At 47.9% G+C, this 23266-nt stretch overlaps 1 protein-coding gene across 1 annotated transcript in view; it reads left to right on the forward strand.

Moving 5' to 3' along the window:
* Nucleotides 1-21185, forward strand: part of LOC122554086 (putative voltage-dependent R-type calcium channel subunit alpha-1E) — a 1472327-nt gene extending 1451142 nt beyond the window's left edge. Inside the window, exons 27-31 of the mRNA XM_087990243.1 lie at nucleotides 16-112; nucleotides 11030-11190; nucleotides 14516-14650; nucleotides 19900-20101; nucleotides 20991-21185. Coding sequence (XP_087846369.1) covers nucleotides 16-112; nucleotides 11030-11190; nucleotides 14516-14650; nucleotides 19900-20101; nucleotides 20991-21185 — 790 coding nt within the window. The remainder of the gene's footprint in view (nucleotides 1-15; nucleotides 113-11029; nucleotides 11191-14515; nucleotides 14651-19899; nucleotides 20102-20990) is intronic.
* The last annotated feature ends 2081 nt before the right edge of the window (nucleotides 21186-23266 follow it).

The following is a 23266-nucleotide window of genomic DNA, read 5'->3' on the forward strand; positions in this document are numbered from 1 at the left end:
TATGTTCACCTATAGGGGTTCCAGTGGAAAGGACATAAACACGATCAAGTCCCTCCGTGTTCTGCGAGTTCTCAGGCCTCTGAAGACTATCAAGCGGCTTCCCAAATTGAAGGTATGGACTTTTACTATAGAGCTTTCTCTAACATCTGGCGCTGGCTCCTCGTTTCCAGATCAGCGATCCATGCACACACCTCGTTCTCGCTTCTCTCAGCTAATCTCAAAACCTTCGCACTTGCTGCTCCCACAGCTGCTGCTTGTCCAGTAGTTTCGAGCTGTCTGAGTTACTGCTCTGATTCTTCTTGTGTTCTCTGTACCACAGCACCAGAAAGGAGGTGAAATAACTCCAACACGTGCAGTATCCCATCACCAAGTCACCTTTTATTTGCGCATGAACAGTCCTTGAATTTTGCCCTGTCTCGTTCAGAGTCAGATACCAGAGTGGCAGTATCTCTAACACTCACCTCTATTATATGTCAGCCAGGGCTCCTTGATTGGATCAGATTAACAGATCTAAACGAGGAACTCTTATTCTTTGAGGTCCAGCCACAGTAGCCCACACAGGAAACTTACAATCACACTTCCATGATATTTATACCACTCCATCCAGGAATGTAGACAATAAACTAAGAATACTGCTTCAATCATTGCTAAAGCTACTGTAAGATCCTTCAGTTGGAGGCACGGTGGTGTAGTTGTTAGGTCACTGGCTTGGTAATCCAAGGTCCTGGATTAATGTTCTGAGGACATAGGTCCAAATCCCATGGTGGCAGATAGTGAAAATTGAATACAATAAAACTTAAGAGTTGAAATCTGGCCTAATGATCTACCACTATCAATTGTTGTAAAAATCCATTTTATTTACTCATGCCCTTTAAGGGAGGATTTCTGCAATCCTCACCAAGTCAGCATGTGTCTCCAGAGCCACAGCCGTGCAGTTAACACTTAAGTGCCCTCTGAAAAGGCTCAACATAAAATGCAGTTCCAAGGGCGATTATGGATGGGAAGCAAATGCTGGCCAATACCCAATGAAGTTGACATCCAAGCAAGATTTTTTTTTTAAGATCCCAACATCAACATTGAACACCAGTTCTAACAAAGAGGGAAGGAGAGGGATTTGCTACACAATTCCAGTTCCAGATACAGCCATACAGTAGGGAAAAAGACCATTTGGTCCAACTCATCCATGCTGACCTGACATCACAATCTGACCTAGTCCCATTTGCAAGCATTCGGCCCATATCCCTCAAAACTCTTCCTATTTATGTACCCATCCAGATGCCTTTTAAATGTTGTAATTGTACCAGACTCCCCCACTTCCTCTGGCAACACATTCCATACACAGACCACCCTCTGTGTGAAAAACTTACCCTTCAGATTCTTTATAAATCTTTCCCCTCTCACCTTAAACCCATGCCCTGTGTTTTTGGTCTCCCCTACCCTGGGGAAAACACCTTGACTATTTACCCTATCCATGCCCCTCATGATTTTATAAACCTCCATAAGGTCACCCCTCAGCCTCTGACCCTCTGGGGAAAAAAACCAGCCCCAGCCTATTCAGCCTCTCCCTATAGCTCAAACCCTTCAATCCTTCGATGCAAATGGCTGCAAATCTTTTCTGTGCCCTCTCAAGTTTAACAACTTCCTGTAGAAGTCTTTAGTTTGTGTGAACTCCTCAAGTCTGTTCAGTCATTCAGCGAAATGACCTTGGCTATTTATCATATCCGTGCCCCTCATGAATTTATAAACCTCGATAAGGTCACCCCTTAGCCTCCTAAGCTCCAAGGGAAAAAGCCCCAACCTGCCCACCTTATACTCAAAACGTCGACTCTCCTGCTCCTTGGATGCTGCCTGACCGACTGGGTTTTCCAGCAGCACATTTTTTGACTCTCCTTATAATCCAACCCTCCAGTCTCGGTAACATGCTTGTAAATCTTTTTGCACCCGGCCAGAATTGTTCACAGGACTCCAAATGTGGCCGTACCAATGTTTAGTACAGCTGTAATATGACGTCCCAACTAGTGTACTCAACACTCTGACCGACGAAGCCAAACATGCCAAATGCCTTCTTCACTGCCCTGTCAATCTGTGATACCACTTTCAAGGAACTGTGTACCTGCACCCCTAGGTCTCTCTGTTTGATAACATTCTCCAGGGGCCTACCATTAACTATGTAAGTCTTGCTCTGGTTTGTCTTACTAAACTGCAATACCTCTAAATTAAACTCGCCTGCCTTTCCTTGGCCCGTTGGCCCAGTTAATCAAGATCCCTTTGCACCCTTAAATAACCTTCTTCACTGTCCACTACACCAACAATTTACGGACCGTGCCAGTGACACCTACATCCCATGAAAGGATTTTCAAAATCCAGTTGTTTCATGTTAATTTTCCATAAGTCATGTACAGCGCACCCAAATCCTTTTGCACATCAATATCTGATAGCCTCTCAGATTTTTACAGCTCCAAAGAAGGCCACTCAGCCCATTGTGCCTGCACCATGATTATGATTAGATTAGATTCCCTACAGTAGGGAAACAGGCCATTCGGCCCAACAAGTCCACACCGACCCTCTGAAGAGTCGCCCATCCAGACCCATTCCCCTACAAATGCACCTATCACTATGGGCAGTTTAGCCTGGCCAATTCACCTGGCCTGCACATCTTTGGATTGTGGGAGGAAACCGGAGCAAACTCACGCAGACACGGGGAGAATGTGCAAACTCTACACAGACAGTTGTCCGAGGTGGGAGTCAAACCCAGGTCCCTGACGCTGTGAGGCAGCAGTGCTAACCAATGAGCCATCATGCCACACCAATTCTATTGCCGCATGCCAATCTCCCACCTTTTCACCGTATCCATTTCCATCCATATAACCAAGCAGTATCCCTCTTGAATGCCTCAGTTGAACATAGAAACACAGAAAACAGGTGGAAGAGTAGGCCTTTTGGTCTTTCAAGTCTGCAGCACCATTAAATATGATAATGGCTGGTCATACAATTTCAGTACCCCACTCCCGCTTTCTCCCCACACTCCTTGATCCCTTCAGCCGCAAGGGTAATGTGCAGCTGCCTCTTGTATATCTCGAACGAAAGCTGTCAGCCTTCCTCCACCTCATTTCCACAGGCAATGTATTCTCTCCCCTATCACTCACTGTGTGGTAAAGTTTCTTTCTTGCATCACCCTTACTCCTTTTGCACAGTAGTTTGAAACAAATCGGTTTTTCAGTTTTTCCTGTCAAACTAGATAATTTGACACTTTGCCTCCATCACCTGCAAACTTCTAGTCTCCTCTGCTAATCTGCCGACATCCCTCTGCAGCCTCTCTGTCTCCTACATGCAGCTTTCTTTCTGCCTGCCGTTGCGCTGACTGCATTTTTTTGATATGTGACCATCGGTCTCCTCGCAACGTCATCACAAGTGATTGTAACTAACTGAGTGCACAGCCCAGAACATTGCAGCACTGCTCTAGTTACAACCCACCAACCTAAAGACAACATGGTTTCAACATTTTCTTTTGTTTCAGTTTTAACCTTTATTCAGTCATGGCATGTTATTCATGGAATGTGTCTTTTTTACTGAAAACCATTTTCAATGTTTCCCATTCCTCTTCAATTGCTTTGTTTTTCTGTAAGTTGTGCACATTAATTCTTCCCAGTTGCCTTTTTATTCTCAAAAGTCATTCACTATTTTGGCTTTTTTTTTACTTGAAGATCTTTACTGTAAACCTTTTAATGTTGTGATCGCAATTGCTTCAATGCTCCATTATACACGACTCGTCCAGCTTATGTGATGAGAGAGAGAATATCATCTCCCTCTCTCTGCCTCTTGTATTGTTTTTGTTGGTTCTAGGGAGAGGATGTGTTCTTGCACGAGTAAATATAATAAGTCGAAAGAGAAAGTCAACATAGTAGAGCAGAGTGGGGGTTCAGGTGAAATCATACAGCATTTATGAGGAACAGGCAGAGATTTTAACAACAATAACAAGGCACCTATGGTGATTAAGATCACTTTAAGGAAAGTAAATAAAGTTAAATTTAAACATACTTTATCTGAAAGGTTGAAACATTTGTGAACAAGATAAATATTTTACCAGCCCAAAAATAATTTGACCTAGTGACCAGTGCAGAGACACGTTGCAAAATCACCGAAGGTGCGATTTTTCTAAAAGTCCAGTTTAAGAGAAAACATATAAAATAGAGAATGGAATATATGTTAAATGAAAGATGAGATAGAGGCAGAAGAGGTAAATAACCTTTGAACAGAATGTGGAGGTGTGGGATCAAAATTGATACAACTATAAAATAGGAAATGATGGAAAATATTGGTGAGAGTAGTTATTAGGCCCTTAACAATGGCTAGAATTTGAGAAAGAGTATGAAGATAGTTAGGCACTTCGTTTTGACCAGCACAGACCCAATGGTCTAGAATTCCTTCGGCTCTCACATGGTCCTTGCAGGTTGGAAGGTATCAAATATAACCTTCCTCTCAAGAAAGGAGGGAGAAAGAAAGTAAGGAATTAAACTAATCAGCCTGACACTAACAGTCTGAAGAATGCTAGAATCCATCAATAGAGTTTGTGGCACAGAGCACTTTAAAAAAATCACAATATGTTTCGGCAGAATCAATGGTTTAAATCTTGTTTGACAACTATAAGTGAATTTCTTAAGAGTCGCCTCAGACGACTGTCTGTGTGGAGTTTGCACATTCTCCCCGTGTCTGCGTGGGTTTCCTCCCACAGTCCAAAGATGTACAGGTTAGGTGGATCGGCCATGCTAAATTGCCCATAGTGTTAGGTGCGTAATTTCTTCTCACATGGCATATCAGAAGCAACCAGTAGGTGACATATATTTAGTAAGCTGAGCTCTACGCTCTTGTATTTGAACATTAACAAACTTTATTAAATATAATTACATCCCATAGAAAGACAAGATCCGTGTTCTTGTGACTGACCTGCAGTTGACTTTATTGGACATGACTATTGTACAGACGGTGGCAAATAATAATGGGGAGCCAGAAAATGGCAGAGGTGATTAGATTACTTACTTACAGTATGGAAACAGGCCCTTTGGCCCAACAAGTCCACACCGACCCTCCGAAGAGCAACCCACCCAGACCCATTCTGCTACATTTACCCCTTCACCTAACACTACAGGCCAGTTTGCCTAGCCCACACATTTTTGGACTGTGGAAGGAAACCGGAGCACCCGGAGGAAACTCACGCAGACACGGGGAGAATGTGCAAACTCCACACAGACAGTTGCCTGAGGCGGGAATTGAACCCAGACCCTGGCACTGTGAGGCAATAGTGCTAACCACTGTGCCACCGTGGTGAAGGAATAATTTGTAAAACAGTAGATGATAGTAATAACATACCAAAATTATTAAATAGTCAAGGACCAAAAGGAAGAGAGGAGATAAATACAATAAGTATCACTCGATAGCAAAACAAATGAGGTGAAAAACCAATAAGTCCATTGAACTTTCGGATATCAAAGGATGGAGCTGGGGGCAATTTTCCAAGATTCCTTACATTCTGTGAAAATCTCAGAGGATTGTAAAACTATCAATGTAGCCACTTTATTTACAAATGAAGGAGACAGAAACTGCAGGCCAGTTAGCTTAACGTGTGTTATTAGGAAAATGTTCAAGCCTGTTATAACGATTGCAATAGCAGAGTGTTGAGAAATGCATGATCTGATCAAATCGAGACAGCATGACTTCATAAAGGGGAAAATATGTCTGACAAATTTACTAGAATCCTTTGAGTTGGTAATTAGCAGGATAGATAATGGGGAACATATATTTAGATTTTCAGAAGGCATTTGTTAAGGTACCACTTATTAGAGTACTTAAAATCAGAGAATCCCTACAGTGTGGAAGCAGACCATTCAGCCCATCAAGTCGGCACGGTGGGCACAATGGTTATGGGCGGCATGGTGGCACAGTGGTTAGCACTGCTGCCTCACAGCGCCTGAGACCCGGGTTCAATTCCCGACTCAGGCGACTGACTGTGTGGAGTTTGCACATTCTCCCTGTGTCTGCGTGGGTTTCCTCCGGGTGCTCCGGTTTCCTCCCACAGTCACAAAGATGTGCGGGTTAGGTGAATTGGCCATGCTAAATTGCCCGTAGTGTTAGGTAAGGGTAAATGTAGGGGTATGGGTGGGTTGCGCTTCGGCTGGTCAGTGTGGACTTGTTGGGCCGAAGGGCCTGTTTCCGCACTGTAATGTAATCTAAAAAAATCTAAGTCCACACTGACCCTCCGAAGAGTATTCCACACCCCCCGCCCCACCTCATCCCTGAAACCGTGGCTGATCCACCTAGCTGCTACATCCCAAGATGGGGTGGACAGGTTCAGAAGTCACACGGCACCATGTTATAGTCCCAACAGGTTTATTTGAAATCATAGGCTTTCAGAGTGTTGCTCCTTTGTTAGCTGAAGTCTTCACCGATGAAGGAGCAGCGCTCCGAAAGCCTGCAATTTAAAATAAAAATCTGTCGGAGTATAACACACGGTTGTGTGACTCATGGCCTTATACTGTGGGAGGAAACCCACACAGACACAGGGAGAATGTGCAAACTCCACATGGACAGGATGGGATCGGGTCTTTGGTGCTGTGAGGCAGCAGTGCTAACCACTGAGTCACCGTATGGCCCCCTTACTAGGATTAGAGCCCATGGTGTTGAGGGGAGTATATTAGCAAGGAGTGAGGATTGGCTAACTAATAAGAGACAGTTAGGAGAAGGAGAACATTTTCAGGATTGTACCCTATAGAGTGGCACGGTGGCACAGTGGTTAGCACTGCTAACGGCACCAGAGACCCGGGTTCAATTCCCGCCTTGGGCGACTGACTGTGTGGAGTTTGTACGTTCTCCCCGTGTCTGTGTGGGTTTCCTCCGGATGCTCCGGTTTCCTCCCACAGTCCAAAGATGTGCAGGTCAGGTGAATTGGCCATGCTAAATTGCCCATAGTATTAGGTGCATTAGTCAGGGGTAAATATAGGGTATGGGTCTGGGTGAGTTACTCTTCAGAGGGTTGGTATGGACTTGTTGGGCCGAAGGGACTGTTTGCATGGTGTAGGTAATCTAAGGAAATAAGGCAAGGCAGGTGTCAGTGGAGGAGCACTTTGGGGCCAGCGACCATAATTCTATTCATCTTAAAATAGTATGAATCAGATTAGATTACTTAGAGTGTGGAAACAGGCCCTTCGGCCCAACAAGTCCACACCGACCCGCCGAAGCGTAACCCACCCAGACCCATTCTCCTACATTTACCCCTTCACCTAACACTACGGGCAATTTAGCATGGCTAATTCACCTAACCCCTGCACATTTTTGGATTGTGGGAGGAAACCGGAGCACCCAGAGGAAACCCACGCAGACACGGGGAGAATGTGCAAACTCCACATAGAGAGTCGCCTGAGGCGGGAATTGAACCCGGATCTCTGGCGCTGTGAAGCAGCAGTGCTAACCACTGTGCTACCGTGCCGCCCAATAGTAATGGATAAGGATAGACCAGATCTAAAAGTTGAAGTTCGAAAGCTGATTGGAGATAGATGTTCGCAGGTAAAGGGACGGCTGGAAAATGGGAAGCCTTCAGAAATGAGATAACAGGAATCCAGAGAAAGTATATTCCTGTCAGGGTGAAAGGAAAGGCTGATAGGTATAGGGAATGTTGGATGAGTAAAGTAATTGAGGATTTGGTTAAGAAAAAGAAGGAAGTATATGTCAGGTAGAGACAGGATAGATCGAGTGAATCCTTAGAAGAGTATAAAGGCAGTAGGAGTATACTTAAGAGGGAAATCAGGAGGGCAAAAAGGAGACATGAGATAGCTTTGGCAAATAGAATTAAGGAGAATCCAAAAGGTTTTTACAAATACATTAAGGACAAAAGGGTAACTAGGGAGAGAATAGGGCCCCTCAAAGATCAGCACGGCAGCCTTTGTGTGGAGCCACAGAAAATGGGGGAGATACTAAATGAGTATTTTGCATCAGTATTTACTGTGGAAAGGGATATGGAAGATATAGACTGTAGGGAAATAGATGGTGACATCTTGCAAAATGTCCATATTACAGAGGAGGAAGTGCTGGATGTCTTGAAACTGTTAAAGGTGGATAAATCCCCAGGACCTGATCAGGTGTACCTGGAACTCTGTGGGAAGCTAGGGAAGTGATTGCTGGGCCTCTTGCTGGGATATTTGTATCATCGATAGTCACAGGTGAGGTGCCGGAAGACTGGAGGTTAAGAAGGGTGGTAAAGACAAGCCAGGGAATATAGACCGGTGAGCCTGACCTCGGTGGTGGGCAAGTTGTTGTAGGGAATCCTGAGGGACAGGGTGTACATGTATTTGGAAAGGCAAGGACTGATTAGGGATAGTCAACATGGCTTTGTGTGTGGGAAATCATGTCTCACAAACTTGATTGAGTTTTTTGAAAAAGTAACAAAGAGGATTGATGAGGGCAGAGCGGTAGATGTGATCTATATGGACTTCAGTAAGGTGTTCGACAAAGTTCCCCACGGGAGACTGATTACCAAGGTTAGATCTCATGGAATACAGGGAAAACTAGCCATTTGGATACAGAACTGGCTCAAAGGTAGAAGACAGAGGGTGGTGATGGAGGGTTGTTTTTCAGACTGGAGGCCTGTGACCAGTGGAGTGCCACAAGGATCGGTGCTGGGTCCGCTACATTTTGTCATTTATATAAATGATTTGGATGCGAACATAAGAGGTACAGTTAGTAAGTTTGCAGATGACGCCAAACTTGGAGGGGTAGTGGACAGCGAAGAGGGTTACCTCAGATTACAACGGGATCCGGACCAGATTGGCCAATGGGCTGAGAAGTGGCAGATGGAGTTTAATTCAGATAAATGCGAGGTGCTGCATTTTGGGAAAGCAAATCTTAGCAGGACTTATACACTTAATGGTAAGGTCCTAGGGAGTGTTGTTGAACAAAGAGACCTTGGAGTTCAGGTTCATAGCTCCTTGAAAGTGGAGTCGCAGGTAGATAGGACAGTGAAGAAGGCGTTTGGTATACTTTCCTTTATTGGTCAGAGTATTGAGTACAGGAGTTGGGAGGTCATGTTGCAGCTGTACAGGACATTGGTTAGGCCACTGTTGGAATATTGCGTGCAATGTTGGTCTCCTTCCTATCGGAAAGATGTTGTGAAACTTGAAAGGGTTCAGAAAAGATTTACAAAGATGTTGCCAGGGTTGGAGGATTTGAGCTATAGGGAGAGGCTGAACAGACTGGGGCTGTTTCCCCTGGAGCGTGTGAGGCTGAGGGGTGACCTTATAGAGGTTTACAAAATAATGAGGGGCATGGATAGGATAAATAGGCAAAGTCTTTTCCCTGGGGTCGGGGAGCCCAGAACGAGAGGGCATAGGTTTAGGGTGAGAGGGGAAAGATATAAAAGAGACCTAAGGGGCAACTTTTCACGCAGAGGGTGGTACGTGTATGGAATGAGCTGCCAAAGGAAGTGGTGGAGGCTGGTACAATTGCAACATTTAAGAGGCATTTGGATGGGTGTATGAATAGGAAGGGTTTGGAGGGATATGGGCCGGGTGCTGGCAGGTGGGACTAGATTGGTTTGGGATATCTGGTCGGCCTGGACGGGTTGGACCGAAGGGTCTGTTTCCATGTTGTACATCTCTCTGACTCTATGACTACTGGTGTGCCATAAGGACCAGTACTGGGGCCACAATTATTTACGGTATGTATTCATGACTTGAATGAGGAAAGTAAGTGTACTGTTGCCAAGTGTTATGGATGAGATGAAAGTGGGTGGGAAGACAAATGGTAAGGTTCACACAGTCTGCAGTGACATGTGGACAAGTTAAGTAAGTTGGTAAATACTTGGTAGATGGAATATAATGTGGGAAAATGTGAGTTTATTTACTTTGGCAGGAACAATAGAGGAACAGAAGGTAATCTAAATAGAGAATTACAGCAGAAAGCAACAGAATAGTGGGATTTTGGAATCCTCATTCATGACTCGCAAAAAGACTAGCGACAAAGTTGTGCTGGTAGTGACCATGGCAAACGGAATGTTGGGCTTTATTCCAAAGGGAATAGAATATAAAAATAGGGATGTTTTGCCAAACCTGTGCAAGGAAGTAGGCCACAGCTGGAATACTCAGAGCAGTTTTGGGCCCAATATCGAAGGAAAGATAGAGGAGCGATCCAGGGAAGGTTCACTAGGGCTGATCCCAGGTATGGAGGGACTGTCTGACGAGAAGAGTAAGTTAGGCCTATACTCATCGCAGTTTTGAAGATTGAGAGGTGATCTTATTGAAACTACAAGATTCTGAGGGGTTTTCACAGGGTAGATGTGGAGGGGTTGGTTCCCCTTGTGGGAGAGTCTGGGACCAGAGTAATCTCAGAGTAAGGAGTCATAGACAGAAATGAGGAGGAATTTCTTCACTTGGAGCATGGTGAATCTGTGGAATTCTTTAGCTTAGAGGGCTGACGAGGCTGGATCGTTAAGCACGTTTGAGACTGAGATAGATTTTTAACCAGTAAGGGAATCAAGGGTGAGGGGGAAATGACTGTCATGAAAATTGGGAGTTAATCCATTGACAGATGTAGTATCCTTACGGGATTTGACACATACCGAGAGTTAAGGCTAACAGCCTTAGGTTAAATAGTCAATCACTTAGGACTGAGTTAGGAGAAATGTCTTAATTGGAGAATTTTGAATCTTTGAACTGCTACTGACCTGCGTAGCTTTAGTTTTGATGATATCAACGACTAGGAGATGTTTTGAATTGAGAAATAGAGTGAGAAAATGGAATCGAGATGGAGGATGCCAAAAATCTTATTGAATGTTGGATAGGACAGGAGGGCTTGAAAGAAAACCTACTCCTACTCCAGTTTCCTCTGTTGTTCAGCCCAGACTCAACCTCATATCGTCCACCATTCAATGTCACTCAGTGTGGGGAATGAGAGAGACCTGAGTGATGAAGCTGTAGATTGCGAGGGGCCAGTGGGCTCAGGGCAGTGTCCTGACGTTACGATCCCTGTGGTGTTCTGGTTTCAGGCGGTGTTCGACTGCGTGGTGACATCACTGAAGAACGTGTTTAACATCCTGATAGTCTACAAACTCTTCATGTTCATCTTTGCAGTGATCGCCGTACAGCTCTTCAAGGGCAAGTTTTTCTACTGCACAGACAGCAGCAAGCTCACTAAAAAGGAATGCAGGTGACAGAGGCCTCTCGTATTCCCAATATATTGCATGTGGTCACGTTCGCGCGCATCCACACACACACTGACATACTCACTGAGATATACTTGCACACACTCGCACACACTCTCACACTGACACACATACGCTCACACATTTGACATGCACACTGACATAAACTCACACATTGGTGTACGGACTCATACTGACACACAGCCACTGACACTTACACACTTAATCTTACACACACACATACCGAGATGCACTCTGACACACTCGCACTCTGACACACACACACTGACAACATGCATACACTGACACACACACTCTGACACACACACACACACACTGACACTTACATACTGATGCTCACACACTGCATGCTTGCATATTAATCTGATACATGCTAACTGATACACTCACCTATTGAGACACACTGTCACTCGGACTCTGACTCACACATTAACACTCACACTTTAACACGCACACTGACACACACACATTGACACAAATGCACACTGACTGACACACACACAGACACACGCACACAGATAAACACACACAGACACACGCACACACTGACACACACACAGACACAAACACGCACACACACAGAAACACATGCACACACTGACACACGCACACACTGATACATGCGCATATTGACACACACACACATTGACGCGCGCACACACACTGACACGCACACACACACACTGATACATGCACACACTGACACACGCACACACACTGCCACACGCACACCCACTGCCACACACAGAAACACGCGCGCACACTGACACACACGCACACACTGATACATGCAGACATTGACACACGCACGCACACAGTGACACGCACGCGCACACACTGTCACGCACGCACATATACTGACACATGCACACACTGACATACGCACACACACTGACACACGCATGCACACACTGACACGCACACACACACACTGACACATGCACGCACTGACACTGACATACATGCACACACTGACACACATTGACATGTTCACACTGACACACACACACACACACTGACATGCATTGATTCTGATATGCTTTCACTGACACACATGCATGCAGGAGTGCACATATACACAGACACATGCATTCACAGACATGCACATAGACACATACCATCAACAAACACATACAGAGTGCTGCATGTGCCACAGTGAACTTTACCCTTCATCCCTGTGCGGGAGCGTGCTTGACGTGTCAGTGTGTGAGTTTGTGTGTTTTATGTGTGTACATGTATGGGTGTTCATGTGTGAGTGCATGAGGAGGGGAGCACACGTTCCAGTAGCAAAACACTTCAATAAGCTAACCAGCACTTTGAACCATCCTGAATGCGTGTGTGTGAATGAAAGTATGTGTTCACGTGAGCTCAGTGACACAGTTCCCACACCGTAGAACCCTTTTGCAGCACTCCTCCTGAACACTGGCTTTGAGAGTGCTATCTTTCTGTATACCATATTCCTTCACCCTCTCCCAGCTCCATTTCCCCAGAGCCTGTCACCGTCTTTGCGTGAGCCTGAGGAGCACCCTCTCCAATTCCAGAGACAGTTCTTTCAAAGGAAAAGATTGTCCCTGGTAGCACAGCCCAGGCAAAAAAAAAATCCCCACCTTTTCCTCCGCTACATCGATGACTGTATCGGCGCCGCCTCGTGCTCCCACGAGGAGGTTGAACAGTTCATCCACTTCACCAACACCTTCCACCCCGACCTCAAATTCACCTGGACAGTCTCAGATTCCTCCCTCCCCTTCCTCGACCTTTCTATTTCTATCTCAGGCGACTGAATCAACACAGACATCTACTACAAACCGACCGACTCCCACAGCTACCTGGACTACACCTCCTCCCATCCTGCCCCCTGTAAAAACGCCATCCCATTCTCCCAATTCCTTCGACTCCGCCGCATCTGCTCCCAGGAGGACCAGTTCCAAAAACGCACAACCCAGATGGCCTCCTTCTTCAAGGACCGCAATTTCCCCCCCGACGTGGTCGACCATGCCCTCCACCGCATCTCTTCCACTTCCCGCTCCTCCGCCCTTGAGCCCCGCCCCTCCAACCGCCACCAGGACAGAACCCCACTGGTCCTCACCTACCACCCCACCAATCTCCATGTACAGCGCATCATCCGCCGTTATTTCCACTACCTCCAAACGGACCCCACCACCAAGGATATATTTCCCTCCCCTCCCCTATCAGCATTCCGTAAAGACCACTCCCTCCGTGACTCCCTCGTCAGATCCACACCCCCCACCAACCCAACCTCCACTCCCAGCACCTTCCCCTGCAACCGCAGGAGGTGCAAGACTTGCGCCCACACCTCCCCCCTCACCTCCCTCCAAGGCCCCAAAGGAAACTTCTATATCCGCCACAGATTCACCTGCACCTCCACACACATCATCTATTGCATCCTCTGCACCCGATGTGGCCTCCTTTATATTGGGGAGACAGGCCGGCTACTTGCGGAGCGTTTCAGAGAACACCTCTGGGACACCCGGACCAACCAACCCAACCACCCTGTGGCTCAACATTTCAATTCCCCCACCCACTCCACCAAGGATATGCAGGTCTTTGGACTCCTCCATCGTCAGACCACAACAAAACGACGGTTGGAGGAAGAACGCTTCATCTTCCGCCTAGGAACCCTCCAACCACAAGGGATGAACTCGGATTTCACCAGTTTCCTCATTTCCCCTCCCCCCACCCTGTCTCAGTCAAATCCATTGAATTCAGCACCGCCTTCCTAACCTGAGATCTTCTTCCTGACCTCTCCGCCCCCACCCCAGTCTGACCTATCACCCTCACCTTGACCTCTTTCCACCTATCACATTTCCGACGCCCCTCCCCCAAGTCCCTCCTCCCTACCTTTTATCTTAGCCTGCTGGACCAACTTTCCTCATTCCTGAAGAAGGGCTTATGCCCGAAACGTCGATTCTCCTGTTCCCTGGATGCTGCCTGACCTGCTGCGCTTTTCTAGCAACACATTTTCAGCAAAAAAAAAATCACAACAGCTACAGCTACAACATGTTTGGGTGTGGAGTCATGGAGATGTACAGCACAGAAACAGACCCTTCAGTCCAACCCGTCCATGCCGACCAGATATCCCAACCCAATCTAGTCCCACCTGCCAGCACCCAGCCCATATCCCTCCAAACCCTTCCTATGTGTGTTTGGGTTGACGTGTGTGCACGCAAGCCTGTGTGGTTGCCATGTCACTGTATGGGTTTGTATACAAGCATTCACATGCATGTGGGGGGGGGCGGGGAGGGCGAGTGTATGTCCGTCAACTTATGGGATCTTCCTTCTCTGATTCAGAGGCCAGTATGTGGTCTACGAGACTGAGAATAAAGTGGTTGATCGCGAGTGGAAACGTTACGACTTTCATTACGACAACGTCGTCTGGGCCCTGTTGACGCTGTTCACTGTCTCCACCGGAGAGGGCTGGCCTCAGTAAGTACTCACCGACTAGAGTCAGAGAGATGTACAACATGGAAACAGACCCTTCGGTCCAACCCGTCCATGCCGACCAGATATCCCAACCCAATCTAGTCCCACCTGCCAGCACCCAGCCCATATCCCTCCAAACCCTTCCTATTCATATACCCATCCAAATGCCTCTTAAATATTGCAATTGTACCAGCCTCCACCACATCCTCTGGCAGCTCATTCCAAAAACGTACCACCCTCTGTGTGAAAAAGTTGCCCCTTAGGTCTCATATATATCTTTCCCCCCTCACCCCAGGGAAAAGACTTTGTCTATTTACCCTATCCATGCCCCTTATGATTTTATAAACCTCTATAAGGTCACCCCTCAGCCTCCGACGCTCCAGGGAAAACAGCCCCAGCCTGTTCAGCCTCTCCCTGTAGCTCAAATCCTCCAACCCTGGCAACATCCTTGTAAATCTTTTCTGAACCCTTTCAAGTTTCACAACATCTTTCCGATAGGAAGGAGACCAGAATTGCACACAATATTCCAATAGTGGCCTAACCAATGTCCTGTACAGCCGCAACATGACCTCCCAACTCCCGTCCTCAATACTCTGACCAATAAGGGAAAGCAGACCAAACGCCTTCTTCACTGGGTAATCCGAGATGGAAGACGGGAAAAACTTTCTCGTTGTAACAGCTGCTCCTTTTCTGAGGTATTTTAGGTGCTGGAGGTGATTTCCTCGAATCCCAGGAGCAGTAATTACTGTTTTATATGCTGTTGCACTGTTTTGGAACTTTGAACTAACACACATGGAGATGAGGCCTTTGTTATCAGCTCACTGGCAGACTCATCAAGCCACTTGTATAACTCCGTCATAGGGACATGTGGGCTGGACGAGACCAGGAAAACAGGGCTTCAGAGTGTCACTGCCCCAAATGACAAAAAGAAGTGGTCACGGTTCAGGAGTATATCCTCAGGCAGGGGATTGAGAATGAAGGGTCGTAACGTTAAGATGAAAACAACTTGTGGTTGATGTCAGGGGGCCCTCGTTCACATAGACACCTGGGGGAGTCTGGAACTGTGTCCCCAAAGAGCTGGGAGTCACTGGGCCATTTTGCGCTTTGTCAGACATGACAGGCACCCACAATGATCAGGATAATCATCAACAATCCCAGTGTTCACCTACTTGCTGAAAAGGAATGGGAGACACCAGTCAGTGTACAGATATCTCCCTGAGAGAGAGGGGGGACTGAGGGGCACCAGTCAGGGTACAGATATCTCCCTGAGAGAGAGAGAGGGGACTGAGAGACACCAGTCAGGGTACAGATATCTCCCTGAGAGAGAGGGGGGACTGAGGGGCACCAGTCAGGGTACAGATATCTCCCTGAGAGAGAGAGAGGGGACTGAGAGACACCAGTCAGGGTACAGATATCTCCCTGAGAGAGAGAGAGGGGACTGAGAGACACCAGTCAGGGTACAGATATCTCCCTGAGAGAGAGGGGGGACTGAGAGACACCAGTCAGTGTATAGATATCTCCCTGAGAGAGAGGGAGACTGAGGGGCACCAGTCAGGGAACAGATATCTCCCTGAGAGAGAGAGGGGACTGAGAGACACCAGTCGGTGTACAGATATCTCCCTGAGAGAGAGAGAGGGGGCTGAGAGACACAAGTCAGTGTAAAGATATCTCCCTGAGAGAGAGAGAGGGGACTGAGTGACACCAGTTAGTGTACAGATAGCTCCCTGAGAGAGAGGGGGGACTGAGAGACACCAGTCAGTGTACAGATATCTCCCTGAGAGAGAGAGGGGACTGAGAGACACCAGTCAGTGTATAGATATCTCCCTGAGAGAGAGGGAGACTGAGGGGCACCAGTCAGGGTACAGATATCTCCCTGAGAGAGAGAGGGGACTGAGAGACACCAGTCAGTGTACAGATATCTCCCTGAGAGAGAGAGAGAGGACTGAGAGACACCAGTCTGTGTACAGATATCTCCCTGAGAGAGAGAGAGGGGACTGAGAGACACAAGTCAGTGTAAAGATATCTCCCTGAGAGAGAGAGAGGGGACTGAGTGACACCAGTTAGTGTACAGATAGCTCCCTGAGAGAGAGGGGGGACTGAGAGACACCAGTCAGTGTACAGATATCTCCCTGAGAGAGAGGGGGGACTGAGAGACACCAGTCAGTGTACAGATATCTCCCTGAGAGAGAGGGGACTGAGAGACACAAGTCAGTGTAAAGGTATCTCCCTGAGAGAGAGAGAGGGGACTGAGTGACATCAGTTAGTGTACAGATAGCTCCCTGAGAGAGAGAGGGGACTGAGAGACACCAGTCTGTGTACAGATATCTCCCTGAGAGAGAGGGGACTGAGAGACACCAGTCAATGTACAGATATCTCCCTGAGAGAGAGAGGTGACTGAGAGACACCAGTCAGTTTACAGATATCTCCCTGTGAGAGAGAGCGGGGACTGAGAGACACCAGTCAGGGTACAGATATCTCCCTGAGAGAGAGAGGGGACTGAGAGACACCAGTCAGTGTACAGATATCTCCCTGAGAGCGAGAGAGAGGGGACTGAGAGACACCAGTCAGTGTACAGATATCTCCCTGAGAGAGAGAGAGGGGACTGAGAGACACCAGTCAGTGTACAGATATCTCCCTGAGAGCGAGAGAGAGGGGACTGAGAGACACCAGTCAGTGTACAGATATCTCCCTGAGAGAGAGGGAACTGAGAAACACCAGTCAGAGTACAGATATCTCCCTGAGAGAGAGAGGGGCCTGAGAGACACCAGTCAGTGTACAGATATCTCCCTGAGAGAGAGGGGGGACTGAGAGACACCAGTCAGTGTACAGATATCTCCCTGAGAGAGAGGGAACTGAGAGACACCAGTCAGAGTACAGATATCTCCCTGAGAGAGAGAGGGGCCTGAGAGACACCAGTCAGTGTACAGATATCTCCCTGAGAGAGAGGGGGGACTGAGAGACACCAGTCAGTGTACAGATATCTCTCTGAGAGAGAGGGGGGACTGAGAGACACCAGTCAGAGTACAGATATCTCCCTGAGAGCGAGGGGGGACTGAGATTTCTCCCTGAGAGAGAGAGGGGGCTGAGAGTCACCAGTCAGGGTACAGATATCTCCCTGACAGAGAGGGGGGACTGAGAGACACCAGTCAGGATACAGATATCTCCCTGAGGGAGAGAGGGGACTGAGAGACACCAGTCAGTGTACAGATATCTCCCTGAGAGAGAGTGAGAGGGGACCGAGAGACACCAGTCTGTGTACAGATATCTCCCTGAGAGAGAGAGAGAGAGAGGGGGGAATGAGAGACACCAGTCAGGGTACAGATATCTCCCTGAGAGATAGGGGACTGAGAGACACCAGTCAGGGTACAGATATCTCCCTGAGAGAGAGAGAGAGAGAGGGGACTGAAAGACATCAGTCACTGTACAGATATCTCTCTGAGAGAGAGAGGGGACTGAGGGACACCAGTCAGTGGACAGATATCTCCCTGAGAGAGAGAGGGGACTGAAAGACATCAGTCACTGTACAGATATCTCTCTGAGAGAGAGAGGGGACTGAGGGACACCAGTCAGTGGACAGATATCTCCCTGAGGGAGAGAGGGGACTGAGAGACACCAGTTAGTGTACAGATAGCTCCCTGAGAGAGAGAGAGAGGGGACTGAGAGACACCAGTCAGGGTACAGATATCTCCCTGAGAGAGAGGGGGGGACTGCGAGACACCAGTCAGTGTACAGATATCTCCCTGAGAGAGGGGGGGGACTGCGAGACACCAGTCAGTGTACAGATATCTCCCTGAGAGAGGGGGGGGACTGTGAGACACCAGTCAGTGTACAGATATCTCCCTGAGAGAGAGGGGACTGAGAGACACCAGTCAGTGTACAGATATCTCCCTGAGAGAGGGAGAGAGAGGGGGGACTGAAAGACATCAGTCAGTGTACAGATATCTCTCTGAGAGAGAGGGCGGACTGAGGGACACCAGTCAGGGGACAGATATCTCCCTGAGAGAGAGAGGGGACTGAGAGACAACAGTAAGTGTACAGATATATCCCTGAGAGAGAGAGGGGACTGAGAGACACCAGTCAGTGTACAGATATCTCCCTGAGAGAGAGAGGGGGGACTGAGAGACACCAGTCAGTGTACAGATATCTCCCTGAGAGAGAGAGAGAGGGAACTGAGGGACACCAGTCAGGGTACAGATGTCTCCCTGAGAGAGAGAGAGAGAGGGGTCTGAGAGACATCAGTCAGGGTACAGATATCTCCCTGAGAGAGAGAGAGAGAGGGGACTGAGAGACACCAGTCAGGGTACAGATATCTCCCTGAGAGAGAGAGAGAGAGGGGACTGAGAGACACCAGTCAGAGTACAGATATCTCCCTGAGAGAGAGAGAGAGAGGGGTCTGAGAGACACCAGTCAGGGTACAGATATCTCCCTGAGAGAGAGAGAGGGGACTGAGAGACACCAGTCAGGGTACAGATATCTCCCTGAGAGAGAGAGGGGACTGAGAGACACCAGTCAGTGTACAGATATCTCCCTGAGAGAGAGGGAGACTGAGGGGCACCAGTCAGGGTACAGATATCTCCCTGAGAGAGAGAGAGAGGGATCTGAGAGATACCAGTCAGGGTACAGATATCTCCCTGAGAGAGAGAGAGAGAGAGGACTGAGGGACACCAGTCAGGGTACAGATATCTCCCTGAGAGAGAGAGAGAGAGAGAGAGAGAGAGGGGTCTGAGAGACAGCAGTCAGTGTACAGATATCTCCCTGAGAGAGAGAGAGAGAGAGAGAGAGAGAGGACTGAGGGACACCAGTCAGGGTACAGATATCTCCCTGAGAGAGAGAGAGAGAGAGGGGTCTGAGAGACACCAGTCAGGGTACAGATATCTCCGAGAGAGAGAGAGAGGGGTCTGAGAGACACCAGTCAGGGTATAGATATCTCCCTGAGAGAGAGAGAGAGGGATCTGAGAGATACCAGTCAGGGTACAGATATCTCCCTGAGAGAGAGAGAAAGGGGTCTGAGGAACACCAGTCAGTGTACAGATATCTCCCTGAGAGAGAGAGAGAGAGGTCTGAAAGACACCAGTCAGGGTACAGATATCTCCCTAAGAGAGAGAGAGAGGGGTCTGAGGAACACCAGTCAGTGCACACATCAGAGATAGAGGGGACGGAGAGAGATCACTCAGTTTGCATCTTGCTCATTGATTTGTGCAGACAGAATACTGTTTGCGATGTTGGTATTAAGGTGTTGACCTTGGTTGCAGGGTCCTGCAGCATTCGGTGGATGTGACAGAAGTGGACCAAGGACCCATTCCAGGCAACAGGATGGAAATGTCCATCTTCTACATTGTCTATTTCATTGTCTTCCCCTTCTTCTTCGTCAATATCTTCGTGGCGTTGATCATCATCACATTCCAAGAGCAGGGAGACAAGATGCTGGAGGAGAGCAGTCTGGAGAAAAATGAGGTGTATTTTCTGTCTTTTTTTTTTAACACTCTGTCTCTCACACACTCCTTCTCTTCTGTCCGGTCCCCCTTTCTCTTGATCTGTTCCCGCCGCCCCCCCCCCCCCCCCCCCCCACCCCAAGCAGTAATTCTCCCTGGATTGCTAACTTCATCTTTACAATTTCTTTTTCCCTTTGCACGTTCATCTTGCACTCCCTCATAATTCTCACAGAAGGTAAAACAGTTTGAAAACATGTACCAGCAGGTTCAACAACAACTTCTTTCCCGCTGTTATCACATTAGATTAGATTCCCTACAGTGCGGAAACAGGCCCTTCGGCCCAACCAGTCCACACCGACCCGCCGAAGAGGAACCCACTCAGACCCATTTCCCTCTGACTAATGCAGGTAACACTACGGGCAATTTAGTATGGCCAATTCACCCTAACCTGCACGTCTTTGTGACTGTGGGAGGAAACCGGAGCAAACCCACGCAGACACGGGGAGAATGTGCAAACTCCACACAGTCAGTCACCTGAGGCTGGAATTGAACACAGGGCCCTGGTGCTGTGAGGCAGCCGTGCTAACCACTGAGCCACCGTGCCACCCCAGACTTATGGGCAGACCTCTCATTTAATGATCTTTCTGTGCACCTTCTCTGTAGCTGTCACACTATATTCTGCATTCTGTTCTACCCTGTTGTGCTTATATGATTTGCCTGGATGGCGCATAGAACAATACTTTTCACTGTATCTCAAAATGTATAACAGTAATAAATCAAATCAAATCTATCGCCTGCCTTCCCACTTGTTCAGCCAGAAGTTCAAGAATGCGAGGGATCCAGGTGCAGCGTGTGGAAAGACCTTTTCAATGTTTGTGGCCCTGTTTTTACTGCCTCTGCTTTATCCCCAGAGAGCCTGCATCGAGTTTGCCATCAGTGCCAAACCCTTGACAAGGTATATGCCACAGAACAGACAGACCTTCCAGTACAGAGTCTGGCACTTTGTGGTGTCCCCCTCTTTCGAGTACACTATCCTGACTATGATAGCACTAAACACCGTCGTCCTCATGATGAAGGTAGGTTTCAAAATATTAAAGGCTTGGTAATACCGTGTCACACTGGCTAACGTCTCAGAATGTCCAGGACTTGGAGAAATAATGGGTACTATTGAGTAACAGGGTTACCCAGTAATTTGTGCTAAAACTGAACAACACAGTTTAAATCAGAGTGAAACTGACTTCAATTGAAGTCACATTGAGTTACACTTTACAAACTGGGTAACACTTGTTCACAAGATGGCAAAATAATCTGTAATACTTGTATCGTAGCCTTTGATTGGGAAATGCTGAGTCTCTGTGTGTAATGCTGCCCCCTCTCGCTCTATTTGTGTACTGCTGTGTCCCCACAACCGCCACCCACCGTCCCTCTCTCTCTCTCTCTTTATGAATAATGCTGTCCCTCTCTCTCTGGGTAATGGTGCCGCCCTTCCCCCCCCCCCCCCCCCCCCCGCCTCTCTTTCACTACCTCTCTCTATCTCTGGGTAATGCTGCCCCTCTCTCTCTCTCTCTCTCTCTCTGTGTCTCTCGCTCTCTCTCTCTGGGTAATGTTGCCTCTTTCTCTTTCTCTCTCTCTCTCTTTCTCTTTCTTTCTTTTTTTCTTTCTTTTTTCTTTCTCTCTCTCTCTCTCTCTCTCTCTCTCTCTCTCTCGGTAATGCTCTCCCTGTATCTCTGGGTAATGCTCACTCTCACTCTCTCTCTCCCTCTCTCTGGATAATGCTCTCTCTTTCTGTTCAGGTAATGTTGTGTCTAACTAAATAGTGCTGGTAATCACCAGATATTGTAGATCTAACTCTGCAGATCACTCAGTTACGCTGGATTTTCTCTGGTCAAATCATGCTGTCACTGCTGAATTATTTCTTTCACAGCGTTGCGTTTCCCCTCCACAATGCCACAGCACCAGGCTTTCTTTCTTTACGAGCCAGTCCTGATGTGATCCTAATTTGTGCTGTCTGAATTCTGTTCAGTATCCGAGGCTGTTGTCAGGTGGATGGGATTGTTCTCGAACGACTGCTTTCTCTATTGGTCTCATTGTTGTGAGTTCACTGCTGCAAGAGGGGGTGCACTCACTCACTGGGTGTGTTTGTGCTTTCATTACAGCATCATTCCCCCACCACCAGGCTTTGTGACTGTCCTGAAGTTCATGAACATCGCCTTCACCATCAGCTTCACACTTGAGTGTATCCTCAAAATCATTGCCTTCGGATTCCTGGTGAGCAAAGAGAAGGATAATCGCTTTGGGGGGGACAATGTTGTGATTTAGATGTGGCGGGTGAGATTCCCTGGCGTGTAGAATCAGCATTGAGAGGCCTTCAGCCACAGGGTACAGGATCTGTATGGGGTCATGGGAAATCGTTCAGGCGACATCCGGCAAAGGAACAACACAAGGCAGTGAGGTGGAGGGAGCTTTACTCTGTGTCTAACCCCGTGCATTCCCTGTCCTGGGTGTGTTTAATGGGGGAACAGTGTAGAGGGAGCTTTACTCAGTGTCTAACCCCGTGCTGCCCCTGTCCTGGGAGTGTTTGATGGGGGACAGTGTAGAGGGAGCTTTACTCTGTATCTAACCCCGTGCTGCCCCTGTCCTGGGAGTGTTTGATGGGGGACAGTGTAGAGTGAGCTTTACTCTGGGTCTAACCCTGTGCTGTCCCTGTCCTGGGAGTATTTGATGGGGACAGTGTAGAGGGAGCTTTACTCTGTATCTAACCCCGTGCTGCCCCTGTCATGGGAGTGTTTAATGGGGACAGTGTAGAGGGAGCTTTACTCTGTATCTAACCCCGTGCTGTCCCTGTACTGGGAGTGTTTGATGGGGGGACAGTGTAGAGGGAGCTTTACTCTGTATCTAACCCCGTGCTGTCCCTGTCCTGGGAGTGTTTGATGGGGGACAGTGTAGAGGGAGCTTTACTCTGTATCTAACCCCGTGCTGCCCCTGTCCTGGGGAGTGTTCGGTACACCAGGATGGGAAAGTATAAGTGAATTCTGTGTAAAGAGACAGTGATGGGATGTTACATGTGAGCGATCTGTGATGGGAGTGACACAAGGAGTTCACACTCAGCGTGTCCCAGCCGCCTGTCCCAGTGCCTGTGATGGCAGAGTGACGCTGACATTCCTGTCTTTTGCTCCGAGCGTCAGTC

The sequence above is a fragment of the Chiloscyllium plagiosum genome, unplaced genomic scaffold, assembly GCF_037043375.1.
Source record: "Chiloscyllium plagiosum isolate Xiang-an unplaced genomic scaffold, Cpla_swu_hap1 HiC_scaffold_9, whole genome shotgun sequence".
Lineage (NCBI taxonomy): Eukaryota > Metazoa > Chordata > Chondrichthyes > Orectolobiformes > Hemiscylliidae > Chiloscyllium > Chiloscyllium plagiosum.